We start from the raw sequence: 22365 nt of genomic DNA, 5'->3' as shown, positions 1-22365 counted from the left end.
CAATTCCCACCCAAAATTTTCATCCAATTTACAAACCCCATAAAAAAAAAAGAAAAGAAAAAAAAGTGGGCTGTTATCAATCTTTCAATCACCAACCTCGGTGGGTTAGTGGGTTTGTTGACACATCAAAGTTGCCACTCTACAGTATACGCAGTTTGTCTATTGGAGTTTTGTTAAAGTTTGCACCTCTTTTTCTTCGTTTTTCCAATAGATTCGCCAAATATACTCCCTCTACTTTGTTAGATTACACTCAAAGTAGGGTAACTATGGCTTTACGATTGTTCGCTTCTAGGGCTGCCTCAAGACTTGGGATCTCTGTTCTTCCCAGATCATTTGCTACTGGTATTAATCCCTGATCATTTTTTTCTCTTAATATATTTATTGATTTACATATTTTTTTTTTGAATTTGACCTTTGTTACATAAGATCTTATCTGGGTTTTTGTTGAAATGCTGTATATATTCTTGATGTGTTTTGATTGAAGCGTTTTTGTTCTGAATCTTGTTTTTTTGTTAATATTTGAATTTGTTTTGTTTGGGTTATTGTTTGATTAATCTTCATATGCGATTAGTTGGGTAGGATTAGATACCATTGGATTTGATTAAGATATACATGTTGAATGTAAAAAAAAAAAAATGAAATTTGTAGTATATGATTGTGCATACATGAGATGTAACTTTGATTCCTTAGGTTAATTTGTTATTATCCTAGGTGAAATTGTCTAAAGTTTGTATTTTTGCTCTAAAAATGGCAGAATAATTACTGGGTTTCGTCGGTTCCTTTGATTTGGAGTTGAAAGGGACGTTTATATTCACTTGTGCTTCTGTTGTGTAGTGTAATTGTGTAAGATGCATTGTCTTATATTATTCATTATCATGTCATTTTCAATCCAAATTTGTGGGGTATATAACCTGTAAAGTTTTTTAATTCACTTGGTTTAAGCTATTATTTTTAGGGTTTTATTGAAGAATAATGTCACTCGCGAGATTGTTCTTTTAGATGATAATTATGGTTAGATGCTAAACTATATCCAGTTTGGAAAGTGTCCTTTTGTAAGGTGTAGTTATAAAGGCTGATAAGATTTCCACGTTACGTTGAAGGGAAATAGAGTTTGCTTTTTGTGACAGATTGCTTCGTTTGTCACTATTTGTTCTTGATGGCTGCCCTTTTGATCTTGCTGTGACAAATAGTTGTTCTGTCTAGTTGCCTTGCATGGTGGTGTAGAATATTTGTTCCACACTTAATCCCTTCACTCGTTACATGCATTGATCATTGTAAGAGAGTATATTTAAAAGCATTCAGGGGTAGAGTGCATTTTTGAAAGCCTCTTTGAACTTTTAGAATTTAACTCCACCTTATTGGCATCACTTAAAGTAATACTTTTGGGAGAAAAGAAAAGCCTTTACTGCTATGTAGGTGATATGGTTAGAGCTTTTGCCTATGTGTTAGAGTTAGTTCGCTGGATGCTTTCTTTTTACGGGAGATATGGTTAGAGCTTTTATGTCCAATTTTTTCCGTTTTCTAGTTTAAGTGAAAAAACATGAAGTTAAGGAGGGGGGTGGGATCAGTGGTAATTTGATACCTTTCTTTTTTAGTAAGTGCACTGTAAAGTCAATGATAAATTGTAATGCTGAAAACTGAAAACATGGTTAGGGGAATGGTCAGCATTTTGATGATCGGATGGGTCAATTTGCATACTTGTTCTCCTGCTGTGTAGCTTACTGTATAATTAACCAAGGTGTTGAGTGAATCTTATCATGAATTATCAACTCATATAGCTTACTGTATAATTAACCAATTTGCATACTTCGTATATAAGTTCTTTGCTGCATGTCTGGTGTTGTCAAGTTATGGACTTTGTAGCAGTTGTTATGTTTGTGTATGCAAGTTGTGTTATTTTTAGTTTCATGTTTTCTTATTTCTTTCTTGCTTCAAGCTGCTTAGTTAATAATCTCGTCTGTAGATGTTCTGAAATACTTCCTATGCTTTGATGACAAATGCATCCTCAAACCTTCAGCGTCATTTTTTTATATGGCTGTGGTGAAGGATGATGATATTGGCCCATCATATATTAAAATGATACTTTTATTTCATCTGCAGTTGTTGGGGACTTGAAGTATACTGACTCTCACGAGTGGGTGAAAGTTGAGGGTAATTCAGCTACAGTAGGCATAACAGATCATGCACAAGAACATTTGGGTGATGTCGTATATGTTGAGTTGCCAGAAGAGGGAGCTGCTGTCTCTAAGGGCGAGGCTTTCGGTGCAGTTGAGAGTGTGAAGGCATCTAGTGATGTTAATTCTCCTATATCTGGAAAAGTGACTAAAGTCAATGACGAGGTTGGCGACTCCCCTGGATTGGTCAACTCTAGCCCCTATGAGAAGGGATGGATCATTAAGGTTGAATTGAGCAATTCGGATGAGCTTAACTCCTTGATGGATGCAGACAAATACAGCAAATTCTGCGAGGAAGAAGATGCCAAGCATTAAACTAGACTGCATATCCAAGTATTGTTTTGAATGCTTGCTTTGCTTTGGAAATGACTATAATTGTTCTTGCTGTGATGAAGCTGCCAGGGAAAGAAGCTCCTCAACCCACCCCTGCCAGAGAAGTGAAAATAAAAAAAGTTTGAACCTTTACTCTTCATGTAGCTGAGATCTTTATTCTTTTAGCTAGTATTGGTGATCTCAAATGAATGGATTTTTTTTGCAAGAACAATTGACCTTTGTGTTTTTAAAAGTATCAATTCATGAGTACTGAAAGTGGGGTTTTAATCTTATTTTTGGGGCAGCATTTTAGCAATGTCATTTGAGTATGTGAGTGAGGCTTTGTTTTTTTTTTTTTTTTTTTTAGCAGAATAAACAAGAAGAAAATAACTAATTAGCGAATAAACATTTGATTGAAAGATAGACCCAACTCAAGAGGTGGAATTTGATTTATTTAGTGTTTTTTTTTTTCAAAAAAAAAACTCGAACACAATAATTTGCCAACCAATTTGTTGCTCTATTTGTTTACTGATTTGATAAATTACTTATTGATCTTTCCTCAAAAAATATTACTTAGTGCCTATAACTTCACTATACCAATGCTTCTTTGGAATTTTTAGTGAACTCGTTAAACCTATAATTTTTGCATGTTCGAAAATGTCAATATCATTAATCATTATGGATACAGAATTTAACTAGCAAAATTATGTAACACTTTCTTGTGAAAGAGGAACTTTGGCTCTTTTTTTTTCCCTCCGTGAATGATTGGATGGTTTAAGAGTGTTGGTTTAGCAAATTTGTTCACCTCTTTATGAAAATAAAATAAAAAAAATAATGATTTAACATAGTAAGTGCAACTTCCTACTGTGCTTGCTGTTCAAATCTAATTCACAAAACCAAGTTCAGTCCGGCAATAATAATATTGAGAGAAGAAAGATTGACGAGCCTGGAAAAAAAAAATGGGCCTATAACTTTCCTGTTTCGCTTCAGTTACCCTCCTTCAGTAATGGCAAAGCTCAAAGGTATAATTCACAATACTGTACAACTAGGAGTGACATTGCGCTCGAACATACATTTAGTACACCACATATCCTGATTGAAAGCATATCTCCCCAAAAAGCATAAAATGAGGAGCTATTGAAACAAAATTGAGGCTTGTTGGTTGATTCTCGAAGTGATAGATGGTCAGATACTGCCTTCAAATGCTTTCTCGTTCCTTCCAAATGTACTAGTGATAATGGGCTCAAGTATAATTGTATGAAGCAAATAAGTGCAAGGACATAATTGGACTTTTGGCATCAAAACTATTGATCTAGATTTACACGTCGCATTTTGCAGATGAGATTGGCTGTTGGAAGGTCAAGCTGGGTGCTGGAATCTGACTTGATCAGATCTTTTAGTTGATCTCTAGGGATGGAAAGACATGTCTGAAATGTTGCAAGTGTTGGGGGAATTGGAACTGACAAAGCTGAAAGAACGTTTGCCAAATACTCTATATCAACTGAGAGCTGCTGAGCTCCACGATCAGTTATATATTGAATCCCTCGCAACTGTTCTATGTATATTGCAGCAGCACCCTCCGCAACCTTCAAAGGTTTAGGCATAACAAAGTATAAGCAGGCATCATGAACACAAACAGGTATAAAGGGAACATATACAAAATTAATAGGGAAAAAGTGAAGGTGGAGGAATCAAGAATCAAAAACTTCAACAGATAACTGGAAAAGCATAAGGTAAATTGATGTCACCTTAAACATCCATTCAGTAGCGAAGAACTGGGCATCATCTGCATTGGCATCATCACTGGAGATACCTTCTACAAGGGGCTCCAATTGCTGGGGCAAGGTAAGGAGATACTCACCAATACTAGTGATATAGGATTGAGGGTATGAGCTAAAGCTTGGAAGAGGAAAAGCGCTAGTCTCCTCTGCAGATGCCCAGATTGGCATGCGTGACACATCACTGAGACGCTGTCGTACCTTTGATATCAGGACATCATATACAAGCTCATTAACAGTTTCTGCAAATGTGGCAACTCTCTGAGATGCAAGTGGAAGTGCATGGAACCGAGGGTCTTTAGACTGCACAACCATAAGAAGTAGCGTTCTAAAGTAAGTTTATTATACACCTTTAAGACAACATAGCATATATACAAAGATTCCAAAGGAAACAAGACAAATAATTTTATTAATACAAACACCTCAATATAGCCCCTAAACAGAGGCAGAACATATAATACAGCCATGGAAGAGGGTCATAGAATTTGTTAGTGATTCAAAATTGGTTTAACACCCACTATCACAAAAGCAGTTAAGATTCTCAAAAAGCTTTTCATATGTAATGACCTGATGCCCAAAGATCTCTTTTCATTTGCTACAATCTTTCTCCGTATTTGCCAAAACAGCTTGACCTACAAAATCTACCTACTCCCTTGCCCCTTTGTAGTAAATTTCACATCATTTCATACAAAATTAATATTTAAGACACCATTCAAACAGAAATTTGTCAGACGACTAATAAGTTTACATAAATTCTTAAACAACCCCTTCAGCTGCTCTATCCCTGGACCAATTTTACATTTAACTCATAAACAATCCCTCTATTTGCACTTTCCTAAGACTACAAAATACTAGAGCATATATTGAGTTGAAAAGAAGAGATGAAACCAAATGAATTGTACTTGCCTGTTCCAAAAGACCAACTAGCTTTCGAGCCTTTTCAGGAGCATCAACTAAACGTACAGAAGCCATATCTAGAGCAGCTCTTTCATCTACATTCACATTTGCATACTCATTGTCAATGGACAATTGTCTCTGATTTTGGTCCACAGAAAATGCTGATGCAGGAAGACTTGTACTTAATCTAGAAAGAGTAGATCTCAGTGAAGCTTCAAAGACCGAGGATCTGCTCGTTAAACAATCAGCAACAGTAAGAATCTGTAAGGCCCCTTGTACCATGGACCATTCTTCCTCGTTTGAAATTAGGTCAGCTTTACGAGGATTATGTGTTCCTTCCTTCTTGTCCAATCCAGAATCTTTCTTTGCAATGTCAAATGTATTATCAACTCCACATACTGCTCTTAATGATTTTAATGTCTCGTTAAGCATAGTAATGTACTGCAACATTATGTCATCCAAGGCCACAATTAGCTCATCTACCTCAGAACCACCAGTAAAATTAATACACCTCTCAACTGCAGCTTCAAGAAGCAAAATGACCTGAGGAATAGACTCCTCCATCCTCCTAACAGTTTCACTCAGTTCAATTCCCTGAGCACCTACTCCACGAGCAACAGCTCCTCTAAGATCTAACTTCCCAATCTCAGAAGCAAGAATAGCACGCTCCATTTGCCCGTATCTATCACACAAAAATTTACATATCAATTAGAATTATGAAGCATCAAAGTAACAATTTGCAAATTAGTCAAAGGAACTTGGCATGCACTACTGAGCTACAGCTCAATCAATGGGCAAAAACAGTTGAAAGCAAGATCAAAATGAGTTAATTTTAAATTCAAAGTCTTCAACTTACTTCTTTTTAAATGTCTCAAAAGGAGAGTAAATTGCTTTTGCTGTATCAAGTAATACTTGCATCGCAGATTCTGAAAAGAGATGTTGGATATTTCTTGCAAAAGTGCTTGTCACGTTATGCAGTTCGATCATTGCATCAAGATGCTTGCTGTGAATCTTTCCTTTGGGCATATCACCAGATAACAAATCCAATGTCCCTGAAGATGTGAATTAGAGAACAAACTTTGTTATTTTAGCTCAACTGTATATCTGAAGCACCAACATTGGGCCAGCTGTAAAATCTACAGTTTTTAAAGTCACCTTAATCAGATTGATTCACATGACAGTTAGAATGCTAGTAAAGCAAAGAACAATTATAGCTATCTCACAGAAAACTACCCCAATGCTGAGTGTAAGCATGAGAGGGAAATTCTTTCTGAATCGAGGCTCCATCAAGACTTCCTAAGTTCGGACATAGTCCTCAGCTTCTTTTCATCATCCAATACAATTTTATTGGCTAACAATGGCAGTTTCTAAACAACACAGGACCTATTTATAAAAGATATGTATCTGATAGACTGATAACATATGGGGCACACAAACGCAATTTATCTCTCCTCACTAGTCACTAAATGAAAAGGGTAACTAATTGCAGCACACAAATAACACACCAGAGCATAAATCTATTTGGCACACTAAGATGCAATTATCTCACCTTACAAAATAAAACTGGCAACTAATTGTTTTGAATAAACAGCACATCAAAACTAAAATCTAACATAATATTTATAAAGTCATGAATTTCTGTTCCTGCTATTATACCCAAAGGTTGAAACTTAAAACTGTCAGTGTTTTTAGAGTAGGAACTCCACTTGCCAAGTAAAATCATAACCTATACGTAGTCATGCAAAAAAAAGAGGAATTTGGGGGTGATATGATCCTGCACCTTTTCTATTACTTCTTCCATCCTAAAAGAAAACAGATTTTCTACAGCTAGTACGCCGCACTGTCAAATTTCATTGTCTTCAAGAACACAAATAGAAATAAGTTAAAAATAATTATAGTTTAATAAAGTAGATATAATGTCAACAGACCTGTTAAAATACTTTTTCCAAATTCATAATTTCATAATATTTGATGTTAGAACAGAAAAAAAAAAAAAGAAAAAACACTGCTAAAGTGTGCCCTTAAAACTATGACTGCAAAAATGCCAATAGACCTTATTTGATAGAATAATGGGAGCATATAAAATAAAGCTTTAGGGATATTCAACATTCAACCTTTAGCTAATGCTTTTGTTTCAGGAACAGCATCTCCAGTTGCAAGATTGATGAGGGAAATGAAGCTTGAATTAATAGCCAGCATTATCTCAATTAACAGCTTTGGTACCAGTGTTGTATAATCATCAGGAAAGGCAATTGCGCACCTGCAAAATAACATGTGAATAACTTCTATGACGCAAAATAAATGACAAGCCAAAATAATAAAAACAAAGTTCATAAAGGGTGCCAGCTAAAAATCAGCTTTAGCTTTGGACAGAATTAAGAGATGAAGTGTGAAAATTTAGAAAGAAGATGAAGAATGACTGCTTAATATCTGGTAAACAGCAATATTAGAAGACAGTTACAAACATTCTAGAGGCTTGTTCTCTCCAAGAAGGTAAAACAAAACTACAATAAAATCTTAATAATATTCAGCATGCTTTTCCTCTCTATAATATGCACTATTAATAGAGCTTTTACCTTAAGTAACTACCTATCTTATTAGTAAAGTCACTAATAACTCAATTATTATGCTACTACATAAAGTACCCTCCCCGTATATTGATGCTTAGCGGTGCTCGATCTTCATCAATCTTGTGGGAAATTCATTCTCAGAAACTTAAAGATGTAGCCATTTACAGCTAAAGAAAATTGCTAATGGAGAGTAAATTTTTTTTTATAAAAATGTAAAAACAATAATAACTCTAAGATTCATATGAAAGCAAGGAAAACTTCACAAAAAAAGGCCTAGCATGTTTTTTAGGGAAAAGGCAACTGAGAAAGGGACACAACAAGAAAATTGTGATTTTACCATTTCCATTCTTGCTCAAGATAGAGTTGCAGTTCATCGTAAAAGCTTGGCAACCATTTAGAGAAAGAAAGGCCTGAATGATTTGATTGGAATTCATTACTAGCTAGCCTTTGCCCATCATTTTTTTCAGTTGCCAACTTATTGATTCGCTGCCTGGATTCAAATTCATCCCAAAGTTTTTTTATGGATTTGAGGTGAACCTTTGTATAGTATACTTCTAGGGACTGGAATCTGCCAATTCGCACAAGAATTCCTCGCATCTCCTGAGCAACTTCAATCTGTATAGCAAGAACAAAAAGTTTATGAGACACAAGGAGCATAATAGGAGCAGACAACGCAAAACACATATAGATACATTACTTTACGATTTGACAGGGCATCTGTCAATCGAGGCTGCACCATCGCGTCCAATCTATCCTCTAAGACCTCAAGTTGCTTCCTCACATTAGCAAATTCAGCAACCTAAAAGTACAGCACAGAAAAAAATAATCTTAAGGCCAGCATGACTAGAACATATTTACGACTAATAGGAAGCAGCTAAACATCATACCTCCCCTACTGCAGACAGGCAATGCCTCATGCTGGCTAACGTTTCAGCAGCCCGTGAAAGATCACCACTCGCGAAAACATCCTCCACAGTTGAGCTCAATTGGGTCAACCCAGCAGCATCCTATATAGCATACCAAACTTGCCTTATTAAGGACTTGGCCTCTTCTCAGCCACATCAACTAGATCATTAAGTACAAAGATTAAAAAAAAAAAAAGTTATATATAACCTGCAATGTCTTGTATGCAGCTTCCATCCTATGTTTGACAGTGTCAACTTTTGCAAGAGCTGCAATAGAGTCAGCAGCAGAGCCTTCAGCCTGAAGAGAGTTAAGGCCAAAAAAAAAGAGCTCTCATTGAGCAACAAGTCTATGAAATAACGAGAGGCACATGTAGTCAAAGCCCTTCAAGTAATTAGCAAGATCTATACGATCAAACCCAAAAAAACTCATCAACTCAAACACTATTTGCATTTTATAGTAGAGATGATCAGCTTACTTTCAATAGTGCATATAATTCTCAAGATTATACGTCGAAGTGAGCAAGACTTGGCAATAAAACCCTCTACTGGCACAAACAGAAATTACTTTGCAGTTAATAACTAAGTTGGACTATATTACACTATTAGGGAATAAACAGCTTCCCAAAATTATTACAGAAACTACTTTTTGGTTGGTTAACTTATGAAAGTATAAATCAAGGCAAATCTAACAAGGCTTTCTACCCTCTAATTTGGTAAAGAGAATTGTTGGAGTAATAGATGTTCTAATATAAAAGTCCAAACTATTCCTTTCAGTTCAATGGTAATTGATAAACTTTTTACCCTCAAATTCGGGACAACAACAACAACAACAAAAGGGCCATTATGACCAAAATAATTATGTGATAGAGTCAGTTCCATAGTTCCTAGAATTAGTCAAAGATACAAACTTCAAAACCTTCAGACCACTCAGCTTAGCAAGCTGTTGTTTCAGGATCTAAAAAAAAAAAAAAAAAAATCTAACATCTAGTATATGCTATAACACACTGAAATCCTCAGTTATCAAAATTTGTTTGCCAAAGTACAGTTTCACACTTATAAGGTAAAATTGCTGGTTAATTTGGACCAAAAGACAATACTAGCTTATCAGGAAATAAACTCCACCTCTTGATTCTTTCAAAGAAGTGCCACGTGCATTAAATTGTGGACAGTAGCCCTTATCTATTCTTTTATTAACAGTCTACTACTATGTTTTAATCAGATTACTGTACTTCCATTAAGTTTTTAATCACCACAATTGTGAGCCTTATGGAAGCTGTCAAACATTAGTTTATTAGTTTAGATTCTGTAATTCAGAGGCACAATGGCGAACCTTAGTTTGGGCTAGTAGGGTCCCAACCTCCCTTGATTTTCTTGGGTCATTAGGTATACAACATTTATGTTTGACTAAAAGTCTAAATTATGCATTATAATATAGCTCTTGCTTAATGGTTAAATGTTCAATTTTTGTACTAGAAGTTTAGAAAGTGTAGCTGTTGTTATCTATGATGGCAACTTCACTTACATGAATTCATACCTAACATTTCAACTGTATTGCTTTGTAAATGGAAATACATGGCACATATCTCATAATTACAAGACTACATAGATTTCTAATTTCACCTTCATTCAAATGGTCTCACTAGAGCAACAACTATTCAACACGATCCGTAAACGCCCTAGCTAATTGCACACTATGTCTTGCACAAATTCATCTCAGTTTTCACCATTACTAGGATCAAGTAACTCTTCACACTCTCATATTATCAAATATACGACAACAAAATAAACTAAATTTGACAGTATTAATTCCAATTCCACAACTCCGCAAATATCCATAATTTGTCACTAATTGAAATATGCAGTAACATAAAATTTCAATCAAATTTCCAAAAATTTCTTGATTAACAGACAAAATCAAACCAAAAAAATTAAATTGAATCAAACCTGCTTGATCTTGGTCAGGATGGTGGAGATGGAGGAGCGGAGAGAAACGGCGTCGTCGCGAATACGGATAACGTCACGAGTGGCGCGTGGAACGCGGAGAATGGAAGCAGAACTTTGTTCTTCAAGAGAAGCGGAGATCTCTTCAGACATCAACTGAAGCTTCATTTCCAGATCTGCTAAGTGATTCTCCAGCACGTCTTGCGGGTGACGCGCTTTCACGGCGTTGTTTATCCATTTTTTCGCGTCGAATTTCTCGTCGGAGAATGCTCCCAAATCTACCATCATTTTTCCAGAATTATGATGAATTGATCGATTGATTGATAAAGTGAGAGAATGATCAAGAAATGTGGAAATGTAGGTTGATGAATGAGTTTGAGTTCATCTGAATCAGAGGTTTTCGAGCTGGTTAAAAATGGAGGTTTTGAAGATGAAATACACTGGAGTAACAGGAGAAAGATGGAGGAGATCTAACCATTTTAGTTTTCCTTTTAAGTTTTTGGTAAGAAACGAAAAGAACAAGCACTTTAGTTTGAGAAAACTAGAAACGGCCCAAGTCGCACGGAACGGGGAGTCGGGGTCTCGGGACTAGTCCATATGGTTGTCTTGTTGAATGGTATTTAGTATGGCTTGATGACTAACATTTAGGGAGGAATTCTCTTCCTATAATAATTTGAGTCAGAATAACTCTAATAACACGCGTTGATATTCAATTATATTTAAGATGGTATTATCGTGATACCGACATATTAATTCAGTGGTATTAACGAATGCAAAAATATTTTGTTGGTATCGATATAGTTCCTTGTTGGTATTTAGATGATACTATCTAAACATAATTTAATGCCAACGCCGTATTATTAGAGTCATTCATGACTTAAATTATTAGAGGTTGAGAAATCCTCAACATTTAGGTGATTTAGTTATGGAGTAACGAAATAAGGACTAAGACCAAAATATTGTAGTTAAGCTTAGTTTTACTTGAGAGCACTAGGCTTGCTAGCCAATTGGTAGCCATTAAGAATTTATGATATTAATCTTAATTTACATTTGTCTCACTATTTAAATGGATGCTGGTACGTATACATACACGGATGACACCAAAGTGAATACTTATAGTTAGTGCCTACAAGGTTCAATATCTATAGAACCATATTATTGTTTAAAACATGCTACTTCTCTTATAGCTTTGGTTTAGTAAAATGTATACAACTTATTGTTCAATTGTGTTGTAAGCCTGTGATTCCTAATGCAATCTATATCTATGTCATGGCGTCTATTTATAGATCAATTCCCTTGTTTATGAAGCTTTTTGACAAATTTAGGGTGATTGAGAGAATAGAATGACTTTGTATTGCTTTTTTTTATTTATTATTTATCAATAAGTAGAGTATTTATACAAAACATACACTCATAAGTTAGGAAACAATCTTCCTAAAAGATATACCAGTCTAACCATAAATCTTAAAGATATATTCTATAAATAATATCTTAAGATAAAATAAACCTAAATATATTATTCTCTAAATGATATCTACGAAAAATATATCACACATATATTTTCCGATATCTCATATCTCTAACACTTTTTTACTCCGATCTATGTATATCTTGATTTGTTTTCTTATACAAAGGCTTTGATCTGTTTCTAATGTAAGTTAGACTAATACTCAATTGCTTTCGATGCGAAGAGACAAACTATGCAACTAAGACAAATACATTATACGATAGTGAAAAAGCTTATGGTAGCCAAAATTTGGAAAATAAGGTCCAAACATGTGTTCCTTGTTAATCCTCTACATTATCCCAAAAAATACCTACTTTGTGGCTCTGCTTCTGTTTCGCTTAAGTACAAAACTTACAACAAAACCCCATAATCCGAAGAATAACAACCAACCCAACTAACCAAAAATTCTGAAGTGCCCTCCAACACACAATATAGAGAGAAGGTTAAAAAATCATGAGCAATGATACCTTAGATAAGCTAGTCATCTTCTTAGCCAAAAGAGATGGCATAGATAAGCTAGTCAAGACCTACCAATATGTTTCCAAGTTAGCCCATTGGCACCTCGAGGCAACGCAGCCCAAGTTGGCCCAACGGTTCAAACTATGGGAGGTGGCTGCGGGCATGAGTCGGAAGGCCTTTCGGAGTGGCCGGTCCTTGACAGGGCTCAACACCATCCGGAGGAACCCGGGCCCAACTCGTGGGCTCCAGACCTTGGCCGTGCTAGGGAATGCAGGGGAGATGGTTTACTTCTTTTTCGACCACTTTACTTGGTTGTCAAGGCTTGGAGTGTTGGATGCAAAGTTGGCTAAGAAAATGAGCTTCATTTCAGCCTTTGGTGAGTCAGTTGGTTATGTCTTTTTCATAATATCAGACTTCATTCTCATGCATGAAGGTTTGAAGAAGGAAAAACTGTTACTCAAGGGTTTAGATGAGGATGAAAAGAAGGAAGAGGAGGTGAAAGAAGGGGTGGGGAACATAAGGGGGGATCGAGTGATGAGGTTGATGGCGGTGGCAGCAAATGTGGCGGACTTGATCATTGCGGTGGCGGAGATTGAGCCAAACCCGTTTTGCTGTCATGCTGTGACGTTGGGGATTAGTGGTCTTGTTTCTGCATGGGCTGGTTGGTATAGAAATTGGCCTTCTTAAAGAATGTAGAGGTTTTACTTTTTTTGGGTTTACATGTAATTATTGGGACACTTTTTAATGTTTTAAAAACTCTAAATGCTAGAAAATATTGCAATGAGTGCATGAGTTTTTCATCTTGGTGTGTAGAACTTTACAACTGTTCTGGACATGGTTGTGAACATGTGTTTGATTAAGTGATTGAACAATTCAAAAGGTTAATTTCTAATTGTAACGAATGCAAGAAAGATTGAGCCAAAACAATAATACACCCAATATGTTTTCAGGATTCAGGAGCTCAGAACCATTGTTCTATCGCTCACAAAAAGACTGCTACCAAAAAATTAAAGATAGATAGTAACCATTTTTGAGGAAAGTGTAGGGTTTCGTAGTGGCCCGACACTACGCGGAAGGAAACCCACCAAGACCCGCCCCTTAATTAAAGCAATTAAACAAGCATGATAAACTTAATCAAACAAGATTAAGGATAAGAATTATACCTTTGACGCGTGCTTCGCTCCCAAGGAGCTCTTACTTCAAAATCTCGAAAAGACGAGATCTCCGACGGATCGTACCCTCGACCCGACCCGAGCGTCCCAAGTCTTGAAGGTTAGTCAAGACCCGGACAAAATAACTATGAGTTTTACGAATCAAAGGTTTACTCTTTTCTAGAGTTGCCTTTTTAATTCCACTCAAGGTTGTCTCAAATTCCAATACCAAGCTTGGTATTTATAGGGAAATGATCCCTTGATTTCCAATCTCCCATCAATGTGGGAGAGTTGGTAAAATGATAATTATTTAATTCCAAAATTAAATAATTAATCAACTCAATCACAAATCGACACATGGCACAAATATAGAGAAAGCCAAGTGAGGACCAAGGCTTGGGGGGACCATTGCCTTGATCCCCAAGGCCATGTATTGGTCCCCACACACCATGCCCAAAACCGGGTCAAGGTGTGCTAGCTGGCTGCCAGCTAGCGTGCCAGCTGGGGCTGCCAGCTAGCGTGCCTTGCTGCCCAGCACCTAGCCAGCCAGCCAGTGCACGTTGCTGCTGGGCTGTGCTGGTGCTACGTGCTGGCGCTGGGCGCTGCTAGCACCTAGTGCTGGCATTAGCCCCAGCAGCCCACGCACTCACTCTTCGCGCCTCACTACTAGCACAGCCAGCATTCGTGCTGCTAGCGAGCCACGCATGCTGGCCACACTGTCCCCCCGCACCATTCGCATACCCATCGCACACACGCACTAGCACGATGCCTACGCTAGCACTAGCCAGTGCCTAGCACTGCTTGTGCTTGATGCGAGGCATGTGCGCACGTACACGCACTCGCATGCGTGGCGCTGCTGCCTAGCACCCAGCTAGGCATTGCACGCACACGCACCAGCCATGCGCCACGTACCACGCACTGCCAGCCCACACGCATCACATGCGAGGCTGCTTTGTGCGAGGCTAGTGTGCGAGGCTGCGAGTGCCAGGCCCTAACATCAAGCTGGCGCGCAGCCCCTCGCATGTGCTGCGATGCTTAGTGCTGCCATGCGAAGGCTAGCACTCAAGCACACGCACATGGCGCGCCATTTCCAGGCAGCCAGCCACGCCAGCACCTGGTGCTTGCGATGGTGCTGCCAGGCCAGGCACGCACGCACGCAGCACCCAGTGCTTACGATGGTGCGCCTGGTGATGCCATGGTCTGCGATAGGCGCCATATGCACCCAGGCACCACGCTAGCATGCTTGCTAACTGCTATGGGCTGCCTGGTGCCTGTGTGGCCTGCGATGGCTGCCATGCGCACCTAGGCACCCATGCTAGCTTGCGATGGGCTGCTAGGTGACAAGCGCACTTTAGGGCGCGCTTTAGAGCATATTTTAGGATGATTTTGGATGTATTTGGGGCCGCTTTGGCCGATTATTACCTTGTTATGCTTACGTTCCCCATATTACGTGCTTCACGGGTTTTCGGTTTGTTTTTGATGTGTTTTCAGGTAATATCAACCGAGTTTGATCGGATCCCGAGCCCTTGATGCGTAACCGAGCTAGCCTTGACTGGAGTCCGAGGAGTTAAGGAAGTTCAAGTGCCGTGCATTGATTACATAGCACAGGCAGCACGGCCGTGTTACCATAGGCACACCCGTGCTGACCTATAATCAAGAGCATTTATAACGAAGCATGTTCCGGTGGTGCTGCATCTCCTCCTAGCGCATGAGAAGTTAATTATTAATACGTAATTAGCCTACAATAGTTTTAGAGATAGTTTTGAGAGCCTTTGTAGAGAGTTATTGGAGAACGTTCTTAGTATTAGAGATTCATTAGTTTTCTTAGAGATATTTCTAGAGATTTTAGTTTTCTTGGATTGATTTGAAGCAAGATTTGCGAAGATTCTTTGTATTATTCATTGACGACGGATATCAAAGTTATGAACTTTTCCATTGATTTGCATCAATACAATTGGTATTATTCATTCTTGTTTATTAATCAAGCTTTATTATTCCTTAATCAGAATTCATGTTTATATCTATTATGCTTTTGGAATTCCTTATTGCTTTGATTATGAATATGTGTGAGTAGTCTCCTAGCTAGGGTTTCGGGATGAAACCCGGCCTAGGTAATCTATGTAATTGAGGATTGATTTTGATAAACGGATTGTGATTAAATTGATTATATGCGATTGCATGTTAATTCATTATAATAGGAGTAGCTAACCTAGAATCTTGATTTTGATTGCATGATATCCTTGATTTGAACAAGAGATTGTGAATTGAGTATTTCATTATTGAATGTGGTTTGATTATGTATCGAGTAATGTTAAGTGCATGAGAAATCCAAGCTTAGTATTGCCCGTTGTCTTCCTATCACATGATATTGATCAGACATATAGTCTTTGCATATCCCGTTTGTCTCTGTGATTCCTTGTTGCGTAGTTACCGATGGTTTGGTGAATTCCCGTTCTCCCTAGTGTCTTAGTTTATTGATTTATTCCATCTTATTAGTAGTATTTTAGAACACCATTTTCCATTGGTTTCGAACTAGCTTAGGTTTAAGATTGATTTGCAATTACTCTCGTTCCTCGTGGACCGAACCTTTATTTGCCATTGTACTTGGTTATAGGGTGTTCGTATAAGTATTGTTTGATTGAGAGTTAGATTGTAGCGACCGATTTAACCCTTGTCAAAATGGCGCCGTTTGCCGGGGATTGCTTGTTTATAGGCCAGCACGGGTGTGCCTATGGTAACACGGCCGTGCTGCCTGTGCTATGTAATCAATGCACGACACTTGAACTTCCTTAACTCCTCGGACTCCGGTCAAGGCTAGCTCGGTTACGCATCAAGGGCTCGGGATCCGATTAAACTCGGTTGATATAAAAGCATAAACCGCTGAAAACTCGAAAGTCTGTCCACGTGACGTTTGGTCTTGTCTTCAACCAAATTTCTCTCATATTACCTGAAAACACATCAAAAACAAACCGAAAACCCGTGAAGCACGTAATATGGGGAACGTAAGCATAACAAGGTAATAATCGGCCAAAGCGGCCCCAAATACATCCAAAATCATCCTAAAATATGCTCTAAAGCGCGCCCTAAAGTGCGCTTGTCAAAACCCCCCAAGCTACACTTTTGCTAGTCCTCGAGCAAAAACCAAGGGATACACACACAAGATCAAATAAACTATGCCATTGCGAACAAATCAAATTAAGCACGGAATGAAGAGAGTGATGCGTGCCTTGAAGGAAAAGAAAACCTGCAGACTGCAGCAGACAGCACGGCCGTGCCATCAGACAGCACGGCCGTGCCAGAATCCAGCACGGCCGTGCCACAATCTGCACGGCCGTGCCAAACCTCAAAAGCCCACTGACATTCTAGCACGGCCGTGCCATTTTCAGCACGGCCGTGTCAAGTAATAGCACGACCGTGCCAATTTTAGCACGGCCGTGCCATCTGAAATTCGATTTCGCAAAAAAAGCCTGCCAAGCCAACACGGCCGTGCCAAATTCGGCACGGCCGTGCCAATTATAGCACGGCCGTGCAGCGCGGGTTCCGGATAGTTTTTCGTGTTTTTTAAACACGATTTCACTCAAACTCTCTCATTATTCCCTAACTCTCTAACACTCTTTCCTACCCTTTTTCTCTCTAAACTAACCCAAACCCCCAACCTCCTCCCTCAATTCCTCAAATCAAACCCTAATTCCCCATATTCTTCTTTCAAGATCTCGGCACCCTCCTTGCATTGGAGCATTTTTCAAGTGATTGAACGCAAAATTCGGCCCTCTTTGAGCTCGCCACAACTCCACTTCGTGGAGTCCTCAGTGAATTCGTTCTTAAACTCATTGATTTTCGCAATTTTTGTCCAATTTCATTCGTTTTATTGAATATTTGTTGTTGAATTGTGCTTTATTGTTGCAAGTTTGGGTGAACTAGTAGTGTTACGGTAGTACATTGCATGCTAGGATAGTTTCTTGCTTGTTAATTGGTATATTGTGCTTAATTTCTTGAATCAAACATGCCTAGAACAAAGACATCGACTAGGAGACCGGGTCGGGACGATGCATCCTCATCCATGGTTCCACCTACGGTGGACACCATGGGTATTGTTTTTAATAACCCGTCCTTTTTGGACAAATTTGTAGGATTATCCCACCGACCGATCCGGCCTACCAAGTTCTACGACCCTTTAGCCGCTAGGGCTCTAGGGATCGAAAGTGACATGGTTCAACTATTTTCATTTACCAATTTTGATTCTTTCCTTACCATGCATGCTCTCACTTACAAGAGGCTTACCCTCGTATTTTTGTCTTCTTTGTACGTGCATCGGGATGAGAATAACTCACCCCGGTACTTGTCCTTTCAACTAATGAACTCGGGCACCATTCAAATGTCGGTGGCCCAAGTTAATGCCGCCTTTGGGTGGACATCCGACCTGAAATATGGTCCTAAGGATGGCCACTCAAAACACTACAACTCCGGGTTATTTTGGCGGTAAATCACGGGGAAGATGGATAGAGATCCCCGTAGGGATAAGGCGACTTCCATCGTCAATCCCGCCTTTCGGTTGTCCCACAGGACCTTCTCCTCTACTATCTTTGCTAGAGGAGATAGTTCGGGTGTAGTCTCCATTAGGGAGTTACAGTTTATTTGGCACCTCACCCGTGGGGACGGGCGTCTAGACATGGGAGCGTGGTTACTAGACCACCTCGACGGTGTAGCCCGGGGTAGGGGTGATATTACTAGCGGTGGCATGATCACCATTCTTGCGCAATATAATGGGATTGATTTTTCTGAATTGCAGGCTATCCCAGGCACTACGAGGCTTGATATGCGCACCTTGAGAGCCATGCAGTGGCTTGAAGGGACATCCCAGCCGGATTTCTATTTGTGGCTCGTAGCAGGCAAGCCATACGCCTACTTGCCCGATCCGGAGAGGACGGTGGTTTACAACAAAGACAACTGGATCTTCGACCCCGACTTCGCCTGGCACGAGGACGAAGGCACGGAGTATGTAGACCGCAATCCCCAGCCTCACCAGGGGGATGAGCAGGCCCACGGGGGCCAAGGAGGTGACGATGCTGCTGATGATGATGATGACGAGGAGGGTGGCCCGGATGCGGCCCAGCAGATCCCGGCGCAAGACTTTGCCTGGCTCCGCCAAGGAATGGAAGATTTGAAGCTCGAGGTAGCGGATTTGCGCCGGTCGAACGAGGATATGACCTCCGCCTTTAGAGACCTGAAGAGGAGTGTTGATGATATGGCCTCCCGTTTCCCTTATGGCCCGGGCGGGCCTAGCTCGTGATCCCTTTCCCTTTCCCTTTAGTTACCTCCCTCTCCTTACTATTGTAAGTCCTTGATGTATAAACATTGAGGACAATGTTTGATTCTAGCTTGGGGGGGGTCTTACTTGTATTCATTCTAAAACAAAAAAAAAAAAAAAAAAAGATTTACTGCTTTCCTAGACTAACCTTAACTTGTTTGCTAGTATGTCTTTCCTTTTTGCAGATTGGGAACATTCGAGACGCGACATGAGTTTGAAGAACGATGCTATGGCCGTTAATTGGAGCTCCCGGGAAGCAAATTTGGTGAGATCTTTTTTTTTTTTTTTTTGTGCTTAGGATAGTTTAGTTTAGGAAGAAGTTGAATGGTTCGAGGATGTTTGATCGGTTCTAAGGAACCTGGGATCGTTGATGTTGATATCATTCGATCACTTGTTTGTCGATTGGGATTTTATGTGATTTTTATGCCTCGTTATGTGCCTTTCAACTTATTCAGTTGGCTTAGTTGTACATATGTTTGTGTTAGATAGGAAAAGCTTCTGCTATGAGGATGTGTGGTTTAGCTTATATGATATGCCTCGTAGTCTTTTCCTATGTTGTTGGATCATAATAAACTTGTCTAATTACAAAATTTTGGAATATTGTTCATGTTGGATTCGAAATGTGAATGAATGTGTATGGAATGTCTATTTCCACTTAAGCCAGTGATGAATACACAGTTCGAGTCTATTGTTGATCAATGTGGACGAGTCTAGGCGAAGGGTAGAAATAGAACACTTTTGTCATGTGAAACTCTATGCCTTTGGGCTGTGGTAAGATGGAGTCGCTTCCCGGTTGTGGATTTGACCCCCTTGATTGGTAGTTGCTTTATTTGTTAGATCCCGTGAGGTTTATTTGTTCTAGCCTTCATCATTCTTGTTGAGTGGCATATTTGGATCCTTGATTATGCATTTTTCGATCTTTGTGTTGACTAGTAGCTCCCGAGACCGACTTGACACTTTTAAGGGAGGAAGAGGGCACCTTTTTCATTTTTCTTATTTTGTTCCTTTTGTTTTGTTACAAATTGATTTTCTTTTTACATCATCTTACTTGCTAACCATGTTGAGCTTTAATTCCATTCTTGGTTAACCGTGTTACAAACCCGATGGCCAATGTTTTACCAACCCTTAGTTGTGAAGCGTTAACCTAGATAGGTTTGTTGAGCTTATTGTTTACTAATCAAGAAATAAAGTTTGATAGTTGGTTTGAGCAGGTGTGAAAGTGAGCCTAATTGTAAATATGTAATGTGAAAGTCATTTTTGCCATCAATAAAAAAAAAGAAAAAAAAAAGAAGAAGAGAAAAGCCGTCCGAATTGTGAAAAAGGCAAGGACACTAAATAAAGTTTTGAAGTTTGAAAGAGGTCATTTGAGTGTGTATTATATGGATAATTTGGGATGTGTAAGAATGTGAATCAATGAGATTGTGGAAAGTGAATTACATCTTTTGAACTATTGTTTTTGAGAATTGTGATTCTTGCGCTTCATTTAGGAATCAACCCCACTTTTTTAAATTGTTTTCACCTACCTTACCCATTGCCAATACATTACAACCCTTTTAAGACCCTTAGACTTTAGAGGTGTTCGGTTCTCAAACGGTGGAGGGAGATACCTTTCAACCCTATGGAAAGATTATGCGTAATCGAGATGTCGGGATACCTTTGTTATTTCCTGAAAACATCACTTCTTCCGGTTCCTTCGAGGAATCACGAGGGGCCAATTAGGGTGGTGATTTGAAGCAAAAGGGGAGGACGTGGCCGGTTTGGTCGGGTTTAGAGGGAAGCATGATTTCTTTGTTCTCTATGCTTGGTTTAGGTCTTGTTCGCATTTGATCAACGATATCTTGGATTGATTTGAAGCAAGATTTGCGAAGATTCTTTGTATTATTCATTGACGACGGATATCAAAGTTCTGAACTTTTCCATTGATTCGCATCAATACAATTGGTATTATTCATTCTTGTTTATTAATCAAGCTTTATTATTCCTTAATCAGAATTCATGTTTATATCTATTATGCTTTTGGAATTCATTATTGCTTTGATTATGAATATGTGTGAGTAGTCTCCTAGCTAGGGTTTCGAGATGAGACCCGGCCTAGGTAATCTATGTAATTGAGGATTGATTTTGATAAACGGATTGTGATTAAATTGATTATATGCGATTGCATGTTAATTCATTATAATAGGAGTAGCTAACCTAGAATCTTGATTTTGATTGCATGATATCCTTGATTTGAACAAGAGATTGTGAATTGAGTATTTCATTATTGAATGTGGTTTGATTATGTATCGAGTAATGTTAAGTGCATGAGAAATCCAAGCTTAGTATTGCCCGTTGTCTTCCTATCACATGATATTGATCAGACATATAGTCTTTGCATATCCCGTTTGTCTCTGTGATTCCTTGTTGCGTAGTTACCGATGGTTTGGTGAATTCCCGTTCTCTCTAGTGTCTTAGTTTATTGATTTATTCCATCTTATTAGTAGTATTTTAGAACACCATTTTCCATTGATTTCGAACTAGCTTAGGTTTAAGATTGATTTGCAATTACTCTCGTTCCTCGTGGATCGAACCTTTATTTGCCATTGTACTTGGTTATAGGGTGTTCGTATAAGTATTGTTTGATTGAGAGTTAGATTGTAGAGACCGATTTAACCCTTGTCACTAGGGTGCGCCTAGGCTGCGATGGTGCCTAGCACACCATGGTGCGCCTATCACACACATGGTGCACCCAGGTTTGCGATGAGCTAGCCTAGCCTAGCTATGGCTACGCTCATGCTTGTCGATTGTGATTTTGCGACGCTCAGTATCGACGCCCTAGGCTCGATTTCCGACGTCTGTATTCGTAAAACTCTGTCGACTCATTAAATCCTTTCGGATTAATTCGACATCTCGGATCGGAGATTCGATTGGGTTCGACCCGAACGGTTCAGTTAAGATTAAGTTGTAATATCAATTGTATCCTGATATTACTGATCGGAAGCGGCCTCCACCTAGGCATTCCGATCACTTGACCTTACTGAAGAATTACCTCTGTAATAATTCTGAATCCTCTATCGGAATAATACACTTGTTGGAAGGACACCATTCCTTTCAATCTCCCACTTGTCCTTCCGGACAAGTGTGCACATTGTGTTTAGCTCATTTCCTTTGTCTCTTAATGTTTCTTCGTGAACTATAAGGTAAGATTCTTTGTCATCCTTATTACGTTCAGAAGTGTTTCTCGATCTCCGAGTTTGACTGTCAAATAAGCAGATGATTTCTAAAATCCATCTGAGCATGGCCATGCATTTTACAGTCTTACACTTCGAGCAGCCTTTTAAACAACAAAACATTTTCCCTATTGTTAGTAGGGGGACAATCCCA

At 39.0% G+C, this 22365-nt stretch overlaps 3 protein-coding genes across 3 annotated transcripts; 2 read left to right on the top strand and 1 right to left on the bottom strand.

Moving 5' to 3' along the window:
* The first annotated feature begins 38 nt into the window (after positions 1–38).
* Positions 39–2848, top strand: LOC110699328 (glycine cleavage system H protein 2, mitochondrial-like). Its single transcript, XM_021876840.1, has 2 exons — positions 39–342; positions 2101–2848. Exons 1-2 carry the CDS (start codon positions 267–269, stop codon positions 2487–2489), a joined length of 465 nt encoding a protein of 154 aa, XP_021732532.1. The 5' UTR covers positions 39–266; the 3' UTR covers positions 2490–2848.
* A 598-nt stretch (positions 2849–3446) lies between these two features.
* LOC110699327 (conserved oligomeric Golgi complex subunit 7-like) lies at positions 3447–10865 on the bottom strand. Its single transcript, XM_021876839.1, has 10 exons — positions 10581–10865; positions 8845–8934; positions 8619–8738; positions 8429–8530; positions 8069–8346; positions 7276–7421; positions 6018–6213; positions 5171–5843; positions 4235–4567; positions 3447–4072 (listed from the first exon to the last, which is right to left on the bottom strand). Exons 1-10 carry the CDS (start codon positions 10863–10865, stop codon positions 3791–3793), a joined length of 2505 nt encoding a protein of 834 aa, XP_021732531.1. The 3' UTR covers positions 3447–3790.
* Positions 10866–12332: 1467 nt separating this feature from the next.
* Positions 12333–13343, top strand: LOC110699467 (peroxisomal membrane protein 11B-like). The gene has a single exon (XM_021876968.1). It carries the CDS (start codon positions 12538–12540, stop codon positions 13228–13230), a length of 693 nt encoding a protein of 230 aa, XP_021732660.1. The 5' UTR covers positions 12333–12537; the 3' UTR covers positions 13231–13343.
* The last annotated feature ends 9022 nt before the right edge of the window (positions 13344–22365 follow it).

Source organism: Chenopodium quinoa, unplaced genomic scaffold (assembly GCF_001683475.1).
Source record: "Chenopodium quinoa cultivar QQ74 unplaced genomic scaffold, ASM168347v1, whole genome shotgun sequence".
Taxonomy (NCBI): Eukaryota; Viridiplantae; Streptophyta; class Magnoliopsida; order Caryophyllales; family Amaranthaceae; genus Chenopodium; species Chenopodium quinoa.
This window is presented reverse-complemented; position numbering and strand designations above follow the sequence as displayed.